The sequence below is a fragment of the Vigna radiata genome, chromosome 3 (assembly GCF_000741045.1).
Source record: "Vigna radiata var. radiata cultivar VC1973A chromosome 3, Vradiata_ver6, whole genome shotgun sequence".
Classification (NCBI taxonomy): Eukaryota; Viridiplantae; Streptophyta; class Magnoliopsida; order Fabales; family Fabaceae; genus Vigna; species Vigna radiata.
The window spans coordinates 12,549,427-12,570,249 of NC_028353.1; the positions used below are offsets into that span (position 1 = coordinate 12,549,427).

Sequence of the window (20,823 nt, forward strand, 5' to 3'; positions counted from 1 at the left end):
CATATAAATTAAATCATAACACCGATACTTTGTTTAGGAAATAAAGCTATTCATGCAAAGTTATAACTAATTTAAAATGCAATGTTTAATTTTGAATAAAATCTTTGAGCATAAAAGTAAACCTATGATATTATAAAGAAATCAATTTTGAAATTTCTATTATTTTAGCTTTTCTAGAATTGAATATGAAAATTATTAGAAGTATGAATGAATAGATTGTTGAAACAAGATTGTTTATAAGATTAAACTGTCTAAACATTCTTGATGTTTTGAAGTTTAATAAACAACATTAAACCAAACAAAATGAGCATTTGATAGAGTTATATTTGAAAAGCAATATAGCTAAAAGAAAAGCTTTGCAAAAACTAGAAACCTTGAGAAAACCTTTGATAAACATACCAATACTTAAGTAGACGCCCTATTAAACGGTTTCCCTATTTAAAGCATCAACAAGAGTCTTGTTGAATACACTTATGTTATACATTGTTAAGCAATGTTCAAACAAGTCCTCAATAAGTCTTGATTGATAAAGTGTCAAAAGATGTTTTTGGAAGGTACGTTAAAAAGTCCTAAATGGTAATTAAAAACTTGTGTTGAAAGACACCTTGCTAAACGTGCTTTTGAATGAAACAGGGAAAACTTAAAGAAGCATTTACTTAGGTAGACGATACCATGAGTCAAACGATCTTCTTCATCCAACTATGAAGTCTTCATTCACTACTTGGTATCTTAGTGAAAAGCTTAAACAATCAAATCCTGGACAAAAAAGTACTTTGTTGTTCTGAATAGGCATTAAATGTCACTAAATACTTAACGTTTAAAAACAACAAAAGTGATAAGAGAAAGGACATTATGGATATCTACTCTACTCTATGCAGATTGCCTATTACATGCATTTACCTGCTATATTAAATACAAATCAGAAGTTGACGTTAGAAACAAAGAAGACATTCACAGAATGTTCTTTACATCAAAAGTCATGCCGAAAAAATCGTGCTACCTACTTTTGTTAAAGTACTGAAAAGGCAAGCCTACTCTAACAAGTTGACTACAACAAGGCTGAGAAAACTCAAAGATCAAAGAAAAGCTCTATCTAACGAATATCTTTTTAAAAGCTTTTAAATAAAAGATCATTCGAAAAGAGAATTAAGAGAATAACATATAGAGAAAAAGGCTTAAGAGAATAGTGTCAAGAAAAAGCTCAAGAAAACAACGTCGAGAAAAAGCTCAAAGCACGCGAACTCAAAAGAGAATATATGAGAAAGAAAAGATAAGCTCAAGCAAGAAAACACTCTCAAGCTTCATCGACATATAAGTTTACAATTGTAAGAAGAGAAAAGAGAAAAATTCAATGAGTCTGTTAGATTGAATTGTATTGTATACACATCCCATCTACAAGAGTTATCGTCTAAGGAGTTGTAATCAATCTTTTGATTGAAAATTCTGAAGAGAATTCAAACACTTAACACTTAACTCGGTGGAGTTAAACGGTAACTAGACGGGTGTGTCTAGTGGAACCAAAAGTGGGTTAAACTCAAATGACGTTTAAATAGTAGCTAGACGGGTGTGTCTAGTGAAAACCAGGAGTGGGTTAAATTCAAATTGACAATATATCGGGAAAATATTAAAAGTGTCTAAGGATACAAGAGTGGTGAATAATATTTTGCAACCAGGAATGAGTGAAACTCGATTATAATCAAAGTGGGGTTACTTGGAGTGACTAGGTGATACTAGAAGTGGTGAAAATACTCCGTTGTAATATTGTTAAAGATTATATTGAAATCCTCTAAAGGAAAATTAGATGTAGTTCGGTGAACCAATATAAAAATAACTATATGCTTATTGTTTTATTTTTGCTAAATACTTCTTTTACAAACCCTGCAGTTGCACATTACTTTAACTGCTACAAAAGCTTTTGTCATTAAAAGTTTTTCATTAAGAGGTAGTTTTATCAAAACACAGTAAACTTATTTAAATAATTGAAAAATATTAGTTTAAAGGATTTATAATTTAAACTAAATTTTTAAGTAAATAACTTATATAAATTTTCCAAGACAAATATGTTAAAATATCTCTTTCAGAAACAAAATTCTATAACATTACCTCCTTCTAATTGTTTTCCAATCCTTCTAAGTATTTTTCAAGTAGTTCCCAAATGATAGTGAAAATAATATAAAATGACAATTTTCATCTTTTATATATATATATATATATATATATATATATATATATATATATATATATATATATAACATCCCAATAAATATAACCAGAAACTATAATTCGTTTTAGGAGTTAACATGAATAATAAAGGAGAACAGTAGTGAATGAGCATGGACGGATGAAAGAGGTAGGGAAATATCATTAAAATTTTAAAATTGTACAACAGTCAGATTAGATACAGTATTTACAAAATAGACCGAACGGTCTACATCAAAAGGTTCCCTATACTGAACGGTTTCACAAACAATAACCGGACGGCTAGTTGACTAAAAGAAAATAAAAGAAACTATTATAAGGGCCGGATGGATCTGCATAGCTTTCAGGTACGACCTCCACGGGTTGCTCGGTCTGCAAGACATCCTCCAGAGTATCTCCCAAAGCAGCTTCCAAGGTATCATCCAAGGTACCCTCTGCTCACACCCAAAAGGATGATCATTGCAATGAAGGGAATAACCGGACGGTCAAATACCGAACGACAACATAGATAAAGACAGAACAAATAAAGGGTAAGCTTATGTAAATTTAATTAATCATTTCATCATACAAGTAAACATACAAGCCAAAACCAATCTATAATTCATACATCATTTCTATACATGCAAACTACGTTCATCAACTTATGACCGACTACTAAGACATTGTCCGGACGGTATGAACCACGTAGCCCGACGTCCCTAGCACCCGATGTGGTGAAATAGCTGCCTTTACTTATCAGCTGCCACCCGAGGTTAGTCCTCAAACGATCATCTGTTCGTATGACCGCGGACCTCCTGCCATTCCCACACATGAGTAACCTTTCTCTACCTGAGAAAGCGTTATCACGGAATATCAGGATCAGGACGACAGCCTGGGTCTGACCATGTTCATACTTTACCAATCATCACCACTTCATGAGACATTCCTCCATTGGAATTCCCTTACTCAGCCAATTCAATCAATGTTCATTATTACTTTCATATTGGAAGGATGTTAAGAAAACAACTGAATGATCAAAGATGGAATAAGGTATTGAATAAGACTAGAACATTTGATCGGATGGTCCGACAAGAAAGAGAACCGGACATCACAGAATTAAGTATAAATAGTTGACCGGATGATCCGGCTAGGAACAAAACTCAATGCCAAAGACTACAATATGACCAATAGTGATTGGATGGTCCGACAAGGAATAAGACCGGACACCAAAGGATGGACTATAGGTGATAGTCATCCGGACGGTTTTGCAAAGAAGGTTATAAACGAGCACTAACGTGGTCGAAGGCTGGTCTATGACCGAACACTTCTCAAACCGGACGGACTACTACAGGAGAAACTCTTTAAAGGAGTAAAAGAACTTTTGTCAAGTAAACCGGATATTTTAAATAATTAAAGACTCACTAGAACGTTCAGTCATTAAGTGATCGGACGGTTTCAAAGGAAAGAATATTAAATTCAATTGCTTTATAGTTTAAGTGTCAGCCTAAGGCCGAACACTTGTAAGACCGAACACTTGGTTTATGACCGGCGTTCTTAAGTAACTATCAATAAAACAGTTAAAGGAAACCAACTACATTTAGTAAACACATTAGGCCGAACAGTCCGAACAGACCGAACGGAAAGGGGAACCGAACGGTCCTAATAACCTTCGATCTCAGATTCATATTTTCTCTAATTTTCATACATTCATACCAATGCAGAGTTTAAATTCATGCTTATCATACAATTCATACAACAACATTTTACATATTATCAAACCATTAAATCATACAACATACAATAATTTCATACATTAAAATCATACAAAGAAATTATAATTAAACTTTATAAGCTTCCCTTACCTCTAATTCCAGCTAGTACGTCTAAGGTAGGTTGGCAGCAACTATCTCTTCTAAGGTTCCAAAGTCTAAGTTACATACGAAATAGGTTCAGAGAAATGGTTTAACAGTTTCATGCAAGCTTTAAAGGGGCATGCATTTAAGAGGACAAAGAGGTTTCAAGGGTCATGACACTTACCAGTTCAGAATGAAGTTCTGGTTGGTACAGGTTGAGGGTCTTGGTGCCGGTAGCAATAGTTCTGAACGGATGCAAGTGATCGGAGAAGAATTTGAGGTTAGAAATCTAGAGAGAAGGTTGGGAGGTTTAGAGAGGAGGAGAAAATGAAAGTTTCAGAAAGTTTGAGTTTTGAGGAAGAAGAAGATTGCATGGGAAAAGTGGCGTCAGGTTTCACTCTTACCTTAAATACTGCCTCCACTTAGAACGTTCGGACCATTCCTAGTGCCACCTGACTTCCACTTCCTGGAAGTTCACAGTTCTGCTACTGCTACACGGATCACGAAAGAAGGGAATTAAAAGTTTGACAGAGTTGGTCTCCCACTTTACCAGGGAAGACCGGACGGTTTGACAAGTGTACCCTACTAATGAAGGGTATTAAATGGGGTGTGACAATATATATATATATATATATATATATATATATATATATATATATATATATATAACAATATAATTAAATTTGCTAGTTAAACATTTAATTTGATAAAAAATGGATACATGTAATTTTTCCATAAATCATTTTAAATTTTACAAAAAATGTTATTATTAACCTAAATATTTAAATAATTTAATTTCATATAAATTTTTAGTAATGTTAACAATACTAAAGAACCTATTACTATTGTTTTTATTGATCTTCCCAAAGACAACGGTTCATAGTCATCACATTCATCAAGTGTTAGTTGGTTGGTTACCAGCAAGTTAAAGAGAGTGTATTCAGAGAACTTGAGGTTGTGAATCAATGGCACACTCTCTGAGTTTTGCTCCTTTTTCTTCCTTCAGAGCCTCGTGCAGACCAGGTAACTAGCTCGCTCTCTCTGTGCGTTCTCACGCGTCTTGTATTTTGGAAGACTTCAATAACTGAATGTGGTTTTTCCTACTTTTGCTATCACTTTAAAAGCAGTTACTGGTAATTCGGTTGCCCCAAAGGCTTTTTGGATAAGCGAAGCCTGCCACAATTCTAAAGTTCGGAACTTTCAATCTTTGAAGGTTAAAGTAAGGTTATTTTGGTGTCCCATTTAAAATAACACGTTTCTTGTTATCCAGTTATTATGTCAAGACTCTAGAGTGTTGAAAATTTCATGTGTCGTGAGATGAAGTCTTCTCTAGTGCTGATCTAATGCAGGCTACGGATGATAATAAACAAACCAAGGCAAAGAGTATCGTTTGTCCAGACTGTGAAGGAAATGGTTAGTGAAAATGTGGATTGCTATTCGTAAGCACTTCCGTTTGGTGGTCTTTTTCTTATTCTTTCTTTCTTTCTGTAGGTGGGTTGAGTTATTTTTTTCTTTTTTTTTAACACTAATCATTCTTTATGCACAATGATAAGAGAACACAAAGAACATCACAATATAGAAATAATATCTTTAAATCTAATTAGTATCATTAAGATTTCAAATTGAAAATATGAATTTTCCCAATGTGATTGATAACTCTAGGGCATGTCAAATGACAAATGTTAGTTTGGTACAAGAAGATGAAAATGGACTTTGTAAAAATATAGATTTCTCAGTGCTTTATTGTCTTGTTGAGAAATTTTAGACCTTTTCCTTCAAAATTGTCGTGCCAGTAGTGAAATAAAAAAAAAAAAAAAAAAAAAAAAAAAAAAAAAAAAACATGTTTTAAAACTCTGTTAACTTGATCACTTACTAACTTGAGTATAGTTTATACTGTTATCACCTTAGGATATAGTGACAAAGTGATGTTTCATTCAGTGAAAACTATGCATTTGTCTGTTACTCATCCGTTAATTAGTATTAATGTCTTATTCCCCGTTATATAAGTCAATAGGACGGGCTAGAGATGCATTCATGCACTTTGGCCCTCAGATGCCAATTAGTGACTGTTTGGAATACCAATAATTCTAGAGGATGGACTGTGGCCTGTTGCTTTTTCACATTATTTCAAAAGCTATCATACATTGCAAGTTTTTCTCCTTCCATAAGAAATCTCGGCATTTAATTCACTGAGCTATCTTTCTACTCAACTGCAAGGTGCAATATCATGCACTCAATGCAAAGGTACTGGAGTTAATTCTGTAGATCACTTCAATGGACAATTTAAAGCTGGTGGATTATGTTGGCTATGCAGGTAAGGGCACTAGATCCTACATTTCTGGTTCTGTTCCTTAATATTAGTGTGAGCATGTGAGTATGCCGTGTTATGTGTTGTATGGCATATCAACTTCACAATATATTACTTTTTCCACACCATGCTTCGATTAAGGAACAGATAGGGTTAATATTTGAGCCAATACAGCTCAAGACTGAAATCTGTAAAACTAAATGGAAGTAAGATTGTTGTTATCATGCTTTTGGTCAAGTCATCACTGCAAAGTTGTTTCTCCTTTTTAACAATAACAGTAATTTTCAAGGTAAGATGATCACTACCAACCAGTTGAAACGAATAATGACTGGGTAGTAGCCAATTGTTTTCCAGAATTTGGTGTTAATGATACTAGATTCCAATAATCATAAATAGATTTTAGAAAGAGTTGTATAAAAGATGTCTAGTTGTTTCAATTACCCAAGCACCTGATCATATCACAGCAATCAGAACTCACCTCAAATTCAAAGGCAACAATTGCATGTACATTAGTGCTAACAGGTACATTCTTGCAACCATCTAACTTGTTATTGTCACTGTTGTTTTCATCAAGTTTAAATTGTTCCTTAGTATTAGTGAACCAGCATAAAGGAACTCTTCTTAAGTTCAGGTATTGTGTGATTTTCAGATTGATCAGACTGCTCTACTATCAATACTACATCATCTTTTCGCTTAGCCCTTGGTTTGGATGAAACATCTTAAGGAAGAATTGGGACTCATTTTCGCTCTAATCTAAAACTCCATCTTCTGTAGAGAACCATGTCAATACCATTATGTCCTTTGGTTATGTATGGATCCTTCTCAACAAAGGTTGTGTAGTAAGTAGGGGATTATCAGGACAAAAATACCCTAATATTTTAATATTAATTAGGAAAAATATTCTTAGAATCTTCACATTCATTCCAATAGACTTTATTTCATTTTTTAAGAGAACGTGATTGTTACAAATAGAATGGAGAATGTAATTAGCATGATTGTAATTAGTAAAATATTTCTTTATTGCCTCTCATTATTCAAGGTGGTTTTAGAGCTCCTGACCTTAGGGCCTGATAAGTATCCTCGTATAAGAACACAGAAACAATGGAAATGAATGCATTGCTTTCTACATTCAATATATCTGAAATCATACAAAGAATAAAAGAACCAAAACCAGAGAGAATGAGTCTATCGGCTCCCAAAAGTTCCCAGGTCATTCCCCTCCACCCCACGTAATACTCCACCCCCTTCGATTTTTGTTGGCTTGCCGTCTCATCCGGTTTTGAGCTTGCACCAATTGGTTCTTCAAAAGCTCCAACTTTTCATTTCTCTCCTGCAACATCACAACCGCCTCTTCCATAGCAGTTGCTGATACATCACCTCTAACTACTGGTGGAGGATCTCTTCCATAAGGCCTTGAATGGTGTCATCTGGGTGGACTCACGATAGGTGGTATTGTACCAAAATTCAGCCCAACTGAGCCATTTAAGCCACTTCATGGGTCTCAATCCTGTCTATTTGCGGATGATAGGCAGAACTGATCTTTAATTTGGTCCTCACTAGCTTGAATTACTCAGTCCAGAAGGGGCTCATGAAGACCGGTCTCAATCTGATTTAATCGATTCAGGAATACCGTGAATCTTTACCACCTCTTTCAAGAAAAACTTAGCAACTTCCTTGGCTATGTAAGGGTGTGTCTAGGCAAGGAAGTGGGCATATTTAGTGAAACGATGTACTACTACCATGATAGTATCCTTTCCACCTGGTTCCAATGAAATCATGGAGATATCTGCCCAAATCTGTTTTGGAATAGGTAGGGATTGTAGCAGCCCTGCAGGGCTCATGGTTTGATACTTGTTTCTTTGACACACGTCACATTTCTTCACATATTCCTGCATGTTCTTTCTCATTCTTTCCCAAAAGAACTTGAGATCCTTTTATAAGTTCTGAAGAACCCTAAATGTCCTCCCACAGCTGAATCATGAAATTCCTTTAGGATTGACTTGATTTTAAAGGATCCTTTTGGAGTAACAAGTCGACCTTGATTGTACAACCTGCCCTGGTTTATGTTATACTCTGGATGCTCTCCATTCTTGACTGTTAGATCTTCCCACTCCAAGAATTGGATGGTGTGAATGGCTGCATATTGCATTTTTCTAGAAAGTGCATCAGCTGCTCTATTTTCCTATCCTGGTTTGTACTTAATTTTGAAGTCAAGCCCAAGCAACTTAGAAATCCACTTATTTTGCTCCTCACCCTTCAACTTTTGATCCCTTAAGAACTTCAAACTCTTCTAATTAGTATGGATTATGAAGTGCCTCCCAAATAAGTAAAGTCTCCATTTCTGTATAGCGATGACCACTGCCATCAATTCTTTTTTATAAACCGACTTGTTCAAGTTCCTTTCAGGAAGGGTTTTGGTCATGTAAGCAACTGGCCGTCCTCCTTGCATTAAAACTGCTCCAAGTCCTTGGCTTGAAGCATCAGTTTCTATCATAAAAACCTTTGTAAAATCTGGCACATCAAGCACAGGCACTTGGGTCATTGCTGTCTTCAGCTGTTCAAAAGCTTTTTGAGCCGACTCATCCCATTGAAAGTTGTCTTTCTTCATTTTTTGAGTCAAGGGCCAAGCTATCTTCCAATACCCCTCTCCAAACTTCTTATAATATTTTGTGAGACCTAGGAAACCTCTCAATCCTCTCACATTTTTAGGAATTGGCCATTCTACCATAGCTTTTATCTTGTTCGGATCAACAACCACTCGGCCCGACACAATATTGCCTAAATACTCAATGCTCCTCCTTTCGAAAGAGCGTTTCTTTTTGTTCACCACCAGGTTGTGCTTCCTTACTGCATCCAACACCATCCTCACATGCTCATGATGATAATCTACACTCTTGCTAAATATAAGGATGTCAAAAAAAAAAATACTAGGGAAAATTTTCTCAGGGACAAAAGCTTGGAATGTAGAGGGTGCATTAGTAAGCCCGAATAGCATTATTAAACACTCATAGTGACCCTCATGAGTCCTAAATACAGTTTTGGCTATATCTACCCTCATTCGAACCTGGTGATACCTAAATTTAAGGTCCATCATCTAAGTAAAGATCCGAGCTCCTCCCAGCTCATCCAACAACTCATCTATGATGGGTATGGGGAACTTGTCTAGTATGGTGAGGTTGTTTAAGGTCCGATAGTTCACACAAAACCTGCATCCTCCATTTTCCTTACTAAAATAATTGGGCTACTGTAAGAGTTGTTACTTGAGAGTCCCACTATGCAACCATCGTTTCTTGCACAAACTTTTCATTCTCAGTCTTTTGATAGTGAGGATACCTATATGGCCTGATATTTGGAATGTTGGTATCTTCATAAGCTGCAAGTACATCAACCAAGGTAGGGCTGATAGTGTCTCTTTCCTTTGTATTTGACATCATAGTGGCTTGACAAGACAACGTATATCCTTCTTCCTGATTGGTAAGAACCTTTACCATTGCCTTCCATGATGCTTGAGATTTTCATAGTGAAGGATCACCTTGCATGCTTTTCTTCTCACCTTTATCTCCCCACATAAGAATCAAGTTTTTGAAATTTGCTTTTACATTCCCCAAGCTAGCCAACAAATTCATCCCTAACACCAAATTTATCCCTCCTAACTCCATGATGAAGAAATGTTGCACAATAGGAACTCCTTGCCTTGCACTTCAACTTCCAAGTGCTTGCATATTCCCAATTCCTCACTTTGTTTCCAATTCCTACCTCCACCTCAATCATTTGTGTCATTCACTTCTAAGTTGAGCTGCTTAACAAATTCCTTGGAAATGAAATTAGTTGAAGCACCACAATCCACCAATATTAGCACATCGTTTCCCCTAATCATTCCTACCACCATGAAAGATCTATTGAAAGTTAATCCTTCTTTGCTTTTTAGAGAAATCTGCAATACTTTGCTAGTGAGAGGCACTCCCTTATCCTCCTTTTCGTCACTAATTTCTAATTCTTCACCTTGTGATCCTTCAATTAGTACAAATTGATAGTGTTTCAATTTGCAAACATGATCCCGATCAGTTTCAATACAAATGACATTATATTTAACAATATCTAGAACTCTTTAACACTCACCACCAAGTGTATATAAATTGTATGTACCAAGTTTGCTGTAAATATAATCAATTTTTGGTCTTTATGAAGACTCAGTAAAAATATTTGCTAATTATTCATTTGAGCTAACAAGCTAAGTCTTAATATCTTTAGATACAATATTTTCTCGAATAAAATAACAATCAATCTCAATATATTTGGTCATTTCTTGAAAGAAGGAATTGAGGCTAATATGAAGAGCAACCTGATTGTCACAAGTAAGTATCATTTGAGTGATATCTCCAAATTGAAATTCTTTAAGTAACTATTTAAGTCAAAGAAATTCACAAGCAATAGAGACCATAGCTCTATATTCTGCTTTCATACTAGATCTTACTATAACATTTTGTTTTTTGCTCTTCCAAGAGATCAAATTATCACCAACGCAGACACAACATACAAAAGTTGATCTCCTATTATAAGGAGAGTTTGCCCAATCAACATATGATTAACATACAACTTTAGTGTGATTATTGTGTCCATATATCAAACATTTCGTTGGAGAACAATTAATGTACTTCAAGATATGAATCACAACATTCCAATGATCTGCACATGGAGAATTAAGAAATTGATTCACCACACTCACCGCAAAAGAAATATCAAGACGGGTAATTGTAAGATAGTTCAATTTTCTAGCTTATCTTTTTCAGGAACTAAGAGGGCCTCCCCTTGATTAACTAGGAGTTTGGCATTGGGATTCATCAGTGTGTCATTAGTCCAATTTCTTCCAAAATATCCAATGCATACTTTATTTGAGAAATAACAATTTCATTGTTGGATTGTGCTAAGTCCCACATCATATTGAGCTTTTTTTGTTTCATCAGCTAGCTACCCAGATGGAAAAATCTTTCTCTTTGTGCACATCATTAATTACATGCATAATAATACATGGTTCATTTATCATAACATCCCATATGCCTCTATAAATAAATTCCAAAGAGATTTGCATTACATTTCAAAAGAGATCATTTTCACCACAAAAAGGGGGAGGTGTGTTTATTGCAGCCCTTTAACAAAGGTTTGGTTTTGCAAAGCCATTCAGAAAAAAAAAAATGAAAAAAGGATATTTGTTGAGTACCAAACCAAATCTAAGGCCAAATGTTGGAAAAGAATGAGTATGCTAAACCAAAACGAGGGGCTGAATTGATTTTGAAAACTTTTTGAAAAATTTACCCTTTTTAAATATTGTCATGAATAATTAGTTTGTGTCTTTAAGCCACCTTATTTTTGGATGTGGAAAAGTTGGTGACTAGAATGCAAGGATTTTCACGTGGTTCTCTGTAGTTCAATGGTTGAACTGTAATTGTTTATAGGCTAAGCATGACTGTAATTATTTATGTGATTTTCAACTCCATTCCTTGAACTTCAAATATCAGCAGGCTTTGGGAGTTGTAGTATACTCATTTGATTGAAGTCCCTCATTGGTTTGGCTGCAATCTAATTCGTATCCAATGAATGTTTCTCGCAGGGGAAAAAGAGACATATTGTGTGGAAGCTGTAATGGAGCTGGCTTTCTTGGTGGATTCATGAGCACGTTTGATGATTAGAAAATTGCCCAGATTGAGTATTACAAGAAATATTTATAGTTATAGCCAAAGAAATGAGTGGAGACTACGAAGCAACATGGATGTTCTTCTGCTGGTATAGTTTAGTAATGTTACGCTTTAAATGAGGTTTAAGTCATCGCGGATATGTTCGTGGTTTTAGTTTGTACCAAATTTTATTAGTGTTAGCGTTAAAAATTATAAATACTATTTAAGATAATTAAGCTAATAAGAAGAATGCTTTAATCTCAATACGGGGGATACATATGTTGTAATTTTAAAATGTCAATTTAAAGTTCAGGTTACCGTCGTTGTAGTTCATTACTGAGAAATAGTTACTTGATTTCTCATCGGTTGAATTATGTCAGAGTTTCCAAGTAATTGGGTATCAGTCACACATCTTTGTTTCTCTAACATCATAAAAAGATAATTTGTTAGTTTACAACAAAAGAATTATAATTTAGGACGTAGTCTTTGATAGGTTTTAGTATTATGCTGAAACTGATTGCAAGTTTAGCATTTGATGGTGTAAGACTCCCACTCTTTCTTCCTCTAATCTTATTATTACAGGAGTTCCAAATATTATAATACATTTCTTCATCATGCCACAACTGCCTCTGAATCTGTTGTCATTACGTTGTACCTCTATTTCTTGCTGCACCTTTGCTTAGGAAACTACCATGTAGATTTGAAAAGCTTGTTTTCCGAATGTATTTCATGTGTTTTATAAAACATTTCTATAATGTATTTATATGTTTTATAAAGTGTGTTTTGAAAATATTATTTCAGAAATTTCAAAAGCTTGTTTTGGAATATTTTCATAATAAATAATTCAGTAGTCACTATTACAAAGGGTATAATGGTTATTTTAAAAATTATGCGGGTTTTTATCTAGACGATGGTTTCTTGCATCCTTTTGGAGAGTGAATTGAAAAAAATTACCCCTATTAACAGAGTATAAATTTTCGTCTACCATGCTCTTTCATTACAAGTGTACAAAAAAATTGTCTTCCCATAAGTGTTCACAACTAGAGCGGACAACTTGACCATGGCTCATAGTTAATCTTAACATATTCTTGAACAAGTTTCATTTTAATAGGATCCAAATTAAGGAAACTAAAATAAAAACTCGAGCCAAAAATCAAAATGGATTGGACAAAGTTGAAGATCAAAACCAATCAATTCAAATCAAAGATTAAGACGAGTCAACTTAAATTAAAGACCGAAAAGACTGACCAAAATTGAAAGACGAGACATAAGTGGAGATGGGTCATCTTTGACAAAAGTCAAAATCTATTGGTTTGAAACGATGGTTGAAATGGATTGACTAAAGCCAAAGATTAAGATAACCTAATTTGAGTCAAAGAATGAGACGGACTGGTCCATGACAAAGGTGAAGACAAAAATCAAGTCGAAATAGATAGACTCAACCTAAGTCAAAAGTTGAGACGAGTGATCCAAGTTAAAAGTTGAGAGAATTCTGCTCACTCAAATGGTAAACACGAGTTGGCCCAAGCCATAAGTCGTCGTAAATCACAAATTAAGATGAACCTGGATTGAATGTTCACACAACCTTAACTCTTTCACAACACATAGATATAAACCTTGAAATCTTAAGTGTCTAGAACCCAACTTGTTTACAAAGTAATATTGTATTTTTTTAATCATCCAGAAGAATAAACTAAATCTTGTATACATTGAAAGATATCACATTTTTCTTAATGAAGTTATAATCTTTTAGATCAATTTTTTTATTTCAGTTTTAATTGGAAGTGATTAGAGTCTAAAAATTACTTAGTTTCAATCATGAGTTTTTGCTTTGAAAGAATAAAGTGATTAGAGTCTAAAAATTACATGGTTTCAATCATGAGTTATTGCTTTCCAAGAATAACCAGGTTAGTTAATAGTGAATGTATTCCAAACCATCCTTAATTTTAGATGAGTGACAGCAATCTAAATAATTGGTTGTTTCTCTTGCACTCTGATAAAATCCTGACCTTCTCCTTCACCCTGAGGACATGGTGAATCTAGCACATTAGAGAGGAAATAAAGGTGGTGTTGTGGGGATATACGATTTAGAGGGAACAAGAATTTAAGGAAAAGATAGATAAAGCAAGTGGAGCCTGAATTGACAGGAAAATCCGAGAAAGAAGTAGATTCAGGATTGAAATTCAACGTAGATACCGACCTATAAATTTATCTTTATATTTCTGAATTTTCTGATAAAGTAATTCAAGAGTTGGTCTCTTGCTACTATTATCAATAAAAGTCAGCTTCTATCAATATCATGGAAGCCTTTTTTTTTTGGCTTTGGACCCATCAAAGCCCCATTTGACAAAAGCCAGTTAATGAACATCAGTCCTATTATTCCTTTATATTGGAAATTAAATAATTCACATATAATGTTCTTGGCTTCCGCCATGCACTTTAATAACCATAATTACACAGATAGCACATACAGCAGGACACTTTAATATCACGATAGAATCAGTCGGAGAATCTCTCCCGATAACTTGAACGACTTCTCTGTTTCTTCCAGACAATGGTTCTTTTCTTCCCTAGTCCAACCCTGTTAAAAAAAGGAATATCAAAAAGGTAAATTCAACACCCTATATCACTGTATCCTTTGTTAATTACGTATAAGACCTCAAGAAATAAACCTCTTGATGATTCCTTAGACAATTGGAAAGAAATGTATGCAAATAATTAAGAAAGTCAAAAGAAACTTACTTCAGCAACTTTATTCAATTTGTCCCTCACGCTCTGCAACAACTGGGGAAGGTCACCGTCCCATTTGTAGAACTTTAATGCCTTGTTGTCAAGTAACTGTTCAGCAACCTGTAAGATGCAGGAAGAATTTACTGATTATAGAAAGGATAAGTATTAGCATTTATCTCAGGTGATGATGAAAGCAAAATATTTAGAACATAGTGAAGCTTAAAGGATGTCCAGTGTTGTAAAGACAATTTACATTTGGAGATAAACAAATTTCATCCAAAATAAAAGTAGGAACCCACAGATTTGTAAGAAGCTTGTTGTCATTTCTTTTTCTTTTATGATTAGTAATAAATTAAAAGAGGCATAATTTTAATCCTTGCTGTTGCATTGCTTATCAGGTTCAGGTGCATTGTGTATTTTACTTTTGAAAAGCTTATAATCAAAATGCTTCAGAAAGAGCTTTGGGCTGAGATGTCTATAGTTCTTTTAAGTGATAGGCTAATTATACGTGTATCACTCTTTAGTATTATTGATTAATTAACATCGACATACTAATAAAATAGAACATATGGTACATATGTGCAATATTCTGCAAATATCTGTGGAAATAGCCACATGCCAGATCATACATACCTACTACTGGTATCAGACATAAAACTTTGCAGACGTAAAGGAAAGATGAGATATTCCCATTTCATTAAAAACTTCATTATGTTCTCACATTCTCAGAGGAGAAATATAGAGTGGTAAACAATCCATAGGGAGAGGACAAATGAGAATATGTCCCCAGATATGAATGTTCCTATAAATCATAAAACTGATGTTCCAGCCCATAATAGCAATCAACCAAAGATGTTCTAAAAAAATGTGACAACATAATTGAACCTCTTTAAGCATGTATGTAATTGTTTACCTTTCTCCCGATCATTCGACCACCAGCTGAATGAGCAAAGTAGATGTTGTAAAAGTGGCAAATGAATGCTTGAGGATCCTTCACGGATAATTCCTTAAGATATTGTGCATAGGTAAGTCCTGGAGAAGAAGGTTCAGGAATAGAATAACCTTTCTCCTTGAACCACTCCAAATCTTCTTTCAAACTTTCAGACCTTTCCAGTCCAGTCTGTCTGAATTCAGCATCTACATAAGAAAGAGAAGTGCATAGGGCATTCAACAACTGGATTTGAACATATATACCGACACCAAAATGTTAGTTGTAGATATGGTAGATGTAAAAGAATAGTACAACCTATATGGATAACAACAAGAAATACACTGAATTAGAAAAATCATGCTCACAAAAATTGGTTACAATCAATTTATCTTCAGCATCAAGTCAAACATGAACGAATCAGGTCAAATGACCTTGTTGTAACCCTGTCTATCCCACTAGTACCCAGATATATAATTTCTCAACAGGTCAAAACTTGCCTTCATTCCCAAAGTACTATGGATGATCATTTGCACACAATATTAGCAATAAGAAAAAAGGAGACCTCATGAAGATCACAATATGGGCACAGCAAAGCAAAACTAAAAATCATGAAATGAAATAGCCAAAGACAGGAGCAGAGACTCATGAATTAAACAACAAAAAGGGTAAAGATTCACCACAGTTCACTTGGTAACCAGCATGGCACTCGTTAAGGAATTGAAAGAAGAAACAGATTTCTTCTTTCAACTCCTTAAGAAGAGACACTAGTTAGCATTTGTCTATCAATATAGCAACAACTATGAATTGCAACTCATGATTAGTTGGAGTTAAAACAAGCATCACATAAAACTCGTGCAACTCGGAGAACAGAAACCCACAACGCAAGACACACATCAGCCCCAAGAATGACCTCACAATCAACACCACATATCAGCAGCACATCCAAAAAAACAAAAGAAAAAAACCCGAACCTCAAATATTACATTAAAACGCACTCGAAAAACAAAACCATTTTACTAAAATATCCAAGGAGAAAAGCGACACTCACAAGAAGGATGAGGAGCCTCTTGAACGATGTCTTCTAACGTGTCGTAAACGACCTTACTATCCACAAGAAACTTGAGGTACCCTTCAACAGTTGGGTCCCACTTGGTAACGGCTTTCTCTTCAGGTTGTTTCACCTCCTTCTCCCCCTCCTTGGCCTGGTCCCTGGTGTGCAGCCTCATCGCCACGAACCTCATCTCCTCCACGAAGCCCTTCGACTCCCCCTTCTTCTTCGGCGTCTCAGCCGTCGCCGCCGACACAATAACCGCCTTTCTCGGCATGATAGCCCGGACCCCTCGAACTCCCGCTGGTAACCCCGTCGGCAAGAAAAGAGAGCGAGATTGATGAGGCGGCGACACCAAACGGGGCTTAATATACAGCAATTGGGTCTGCGACACAGCTATTAGTGACGCCATTGGAGATAGTTGAGTGCACGAAAACGTTGATGTGAAGGCGCAGCAGAAGAACGGGCACGCTACTTGTGAGTGAGTGTGTGTTTGTGCGATACAGAGATTAAAATAAGAGGAATAGATGATGCAGTAATCTTCAAGAAAAAGCGATGGATTCCGAATAATAATAAATATAATATAAAGAAAATAATAAAATAATGATTTTGATTGGTGCTTTCAAAGATAGAGTGAACGACGATTGTCGGAGATGTCTGGAGAGTTGAATAAACACCCAAACTTTCTATGTATCTGCCGCCTTCTTACGTTCGACTCTCTACTTATCTCTTTCATTTTCCTTTAAAAACACAATTACTGTTTCCTTTTTCTTAATTATATTACTTATCACTCATATATTAATATCTCTTTTTATTTTTTTTATAAAGCAAAACAATAACCACACAATAGAAAATAACAAGATTTTAACTTTTTAAAATAAGAAAACTTAATTAACAGAAACCCTTTTTAATTATATTAAATTTAACGTCACTGGGATAAATTATGTATATGAATATTTGAGTGAAAGAGAGATTGGTTGTCCGTTTGAAATGGATTCTAGTTGCCAAAGAATTCAGTGAGACTTTTCATATAAACACGCAAATACACGTATTTGTTTTAATTTTATGCTTAAATTGCTTTTCTTATCTCAATGTTCATTTATTATATTTAATTTTTTTCACTGTGGATAAACAGTTTAATTTTGTTCATTTTTTATAAATATAGGTCAAATTAGATTGTTCTTTTTTAAAATTGATGTAATTTAGTTCTTTGATTTTTAAAATATAAGATAATAAAAGAACGTGAAGGAAAACAGTCCACCTGGATGTCGTGAAGATGATGAACATCAAATAAAAAACCAATATTGGAAGGCTAAAATAGAATCACAGAATGTTTTCATGTGAAGACTTCACAAAGAAACAAAGTCTGAAGGAAATTAATTTCGAAATCAAGATGAATTAAGATAGCAATAGAAAATATAATACAACAAGAACAATATAAGAAAGATAGAAAAAGAAATAAGAAAGATTACACAATATTTATATTTGTTCACATGAGCATTTAATTTTAATTATTCAATTTTAGAACTAAAATCTATATTATTCTTATATGTGTTTATTACCAGCACTCAACAGATTTGGAACATATACAAGATAAGAAACACAGTCATATCAACTCTTGGACCAAAACAATAAAATTCGGTGCATGTAGATTGACGAAGATGAAAATAAAAAATATTTTATGTTCACATAAAAAAATGCATAGTGCATATCTTCTAAATAACTTATTAATATGTTTTTTATAATTCATCAAAAAGTTGCTCGCTCATTGAAACCTCAAGAACAAAGAGTAAATATTGCTGCAAGAGCTGTAGCTTTTGCTTCGTAGGAAACATTTCTATTTATCAGCTATGTCGTCTAAAATTTAAAGGACTTTTGTCGATTTGCCATTCCAAGACGACTTTTAAATTGCATCCATGCTTGAGTACAATAATTCAGAAATAGAACTAAAATCTCAGCATATACACAACAAAAAGTGTGAAGTTGTTTTCTTACAGCTTGAACTGAATTCTGTGAAACTACTTAGAACTTACACAATTTACAGCGCCCAAGCAGTTAATTTAAGGGAAGCAAATTTTTAAAGACATTTAAATCAATTTTTGAATTGCAAGCTCTTTGGCAGAAGTTGCTAGTCTGCGGAATACTTTGAGATTGTGCCCTACTTTATCCTGAAAAGAAAGCATAATAGAATTGGTCAATTAGGGTAAACCAGATTTCAACTAAATACATATCAATCTAGCAGATAAGGCCATATTCAAGAGGTTGACTTTAAGCCATCGGAACATTAAGAAGAACTATACCCATACCTCACCCAGCAACTCAAGTCGCTCAAGGGTTGGGACTAACTTTCCACATAACAAAGAAACGTCTTGTTGTGCATCATACTTGGAACCATATGTAATTGCTTTTGTCAAGGTTGAATCAGGCGCAGCAGAACTGCTAGAAGATTACAGAGAAAGATTAGCCTAGAGAATCAAAGATCATTATAGGGCTTTGTATAATTTTCCCTAAAGTTCGGCCATATAGCATTAAACTTCACGAACCCAACATTTTATCTAATTTAAGTTAACATTAACATTCTTATCACCTTTCCAACTTAAAGCCTCACCTCTCTTGAAGATGGATAAGGATGATATTCAGTATATGTTCGGAGAGTGGGAGCAACAAAATGATTAGCTGATCCCTATTAGCAACAACTCGACACATTTCTACCATTGCAATGTACCTCCTGTAAAAAAATTTAAAAACCATACAGAGAATGTAATGGATAAAAGAGAAAGATACTAGAAAATAGGACAACATGAAGATGAACTCAAATTAAAGACCTCAGTCAAATGATTAACCTTTTCTGTATGTTATCTGAAGATGAAACAGTGTCCTGCCGGACACACATATTGATGATTTCGTCCACTTCCTGCCTTGACAGTTCATTTATGTCTCGGATCTGCAGATGTGAGAATAAGGTGTTCTTTATACATCCATATTAAAATGGCAATAATGTAGACAAAATCAATTGTAAAAGATAAAGAGATAAGTTTCTTTGCATTTTCACCTTATTCAGCAATACGGATTTCTCCTCAGCTGCCCTTTCAAGAGCAGTTGTAACAGAAGAAAGAAGGGAATTGAGCAAGCTCAATGTAGGTTGTTGAAGTTCAACAGAAGTAGGGTAACTGGACGAGGCATCTGAAACCTGAGACAGAAAATTACAAGAGAAAACAAATTCTGTTTAGAGGGAAAAAAATGCACATACACTAGCTGAATGGGGAAAATAGCTCAGGGTCAATAAAAACTGCCTGTTGAATGTATAATATACCTGCAATCTCAGGGATTTCTTTATGACTAGAAAATACAAGTACGAGCTCAGGCTGTAGCACAAATTAAACATCCGTAGTTCTGAACTCCTCTGATTCTGAAAATTCAAGAAGGCAATATCACCATAAGATTAGGATTAATAATACTATGTATACATAATGTCAAATACTTTTTACCATAGCCAAACATTAATTAAGAAAACTACAAACTCACCTCAGGCGATAATCTTGATTGAGCAAAACTAGGAACCTTTGAATCATGTGAGAAAAGAGCACGCATCATACCAAAAAGCCCTTGAACAAAACCATAACCGTCACTCTCTTCGTAAGGCCAAACCTAATAAAAATAAAAAATGTAAAGTAACAAAAAGAAACGACCACAGCTCCGTAAGTAGAATTCTGAAGCCTCTTGCAGCTAGAACTAGGATGGTGTTACCATTGTGCATGGAATAAAAAATCACGCTTTACCTTATATATAAAAGGTAAAGTTCTCAAAGAATTCAATTAAACACTAACTTACGTAAATATAATATTGTTTGACTTCACCTACACCAAGTCTGACAAGCTACCAACACACTTGCAGTAAAAGGTTCAAAAAATATACAGAAATAATTGAACAATACCTTGCTAAGAATACCAACAACTAAATTGATCTGCTCCATTCTTAGCTCATCTGCTTCAGCAATATCTAAACGGAGAACCTGATCAAAGACTGATTGATGCCCTTTGACAAAATCAATTACCTCACGAACAATTTTATTCTTCACCTATATCATACATCAATGGAACAAA

General features: G+C 34.6%; 3 protein-coding genes across 8 annotated transcripts in view; 1 reads left to right on the forward strand and 2 right to left on the reverse strand.

Annotated features, from left to right (window-relative positions):
- The first annotated feature begins 4,901 nt into the window (after positions 1–4,901).
- LOC106757118 (chaperone protein DnaJ-like) lies at positions 4,902–12,275 on the forward strand. 4 transcript variants are annotated; one of them, XM_014639708.2, is made up of 5 exons: positions 4,902–5,054; positions 5,156–5,255; positions 5,365–5,444; positions 6,249–6,345; positions 11,948–12,275. In XM_014639708.2, the coding sequence occupies exons 1-5, from the start codon at positions 4,997–4,999 to the stop codon at positions 12,024–12,026; spliced, it is 414 nt and encodes a 137-aa protein (XP_014495194.1). In that variant the 5' UTR covers positions 4,902–4,996; the 3' UTR covers positions 12,027–12,275. The 4 variants fall into 4 exon arrangements, with proteins under 4 accessions (XP_014495194.1, XP_014495193.1, XP_014495192.1 ...); XM_014639707.2 differs by having other exon boundaries at positions 5,156–5,250; positions 5,381–5,444; XM_014639706.2 differs by having other exon boundaries at positions 5,159–5,255.
- A 1,912-nt stretch (positions 12,276–14,187) lies between these two features.
- On the reverse strand, positions 14,188–17,389 carry LOC106757916 (heme oxygenase 1, chloroplastic). The gene is made up of 4 exons (XM_014640772.2): positions 16,721–17,389; positions 15,655–15,878; positions 14,754–14,861; positions 14,188–14,592 (listed from the first exon to the last, which is right to left on the reverse strand). The coding sequence occupies exons 1-4, from the start codon at positions 17,130–17,132 to the stop codon at positions 14,500–14,502; spliced, it is 837 nt and encodes a 278-aa protein (XP_014496258.1). The 5' UTR covers positions 17,133–17,389; the 3' UTR covers positions 14,188–14,499.
- A 1,189-nt stretch (positions 17,390–18,578) lies between these two features.
- LOC106757681 (nuclear pore complex protein NUP205) overlaps positions 18,579–20,823 on the reverse strand; it is a 29,848-nt gene continuing 27,603 nt past the window's right edge. Inside the window, exons 38-45 of one of the 3 annotated variants that reach the window (XM_014640425.2) lie at positions 20,655–20,798; positions 20,246–20,368; positions 20,034–20,129; positions 19,773–19,910; positions 19,564–19,664; positions 19,329–19,448; positions 19,027–19,156; positions 18,579–18,888 (exon numbers count right to left, since the gene is read on the reverse strand). In XM_014640425.2, the coding sequence (XP_014495911.1) occupies positions 18,808–18,888; positions 19,027–19,156; positions 19,329–19,448; positions 19,564–19,664; positions 19,773–19,910; positions 20,034–20,129; positions 20,246–20,368; positions 20,655–20,798 (933 nt within the window). In that variant the 3' untranslated portion in view covers positions 18,579–18,807. Of the gene's footprint in view, positions 18,889–19,026; positions 19,160–19,328; positions 19,449–19,563; positions 19,665–19,772; positions 19,911–20,033; positions 20,130–20,245; positions 20,369–20,654; positions 20,799–20,823 lie in introns of those variants that run through there. The other 2 variants (XM_022779493.1, XR_002667429.1) reach the window with 2 other exon arrangements.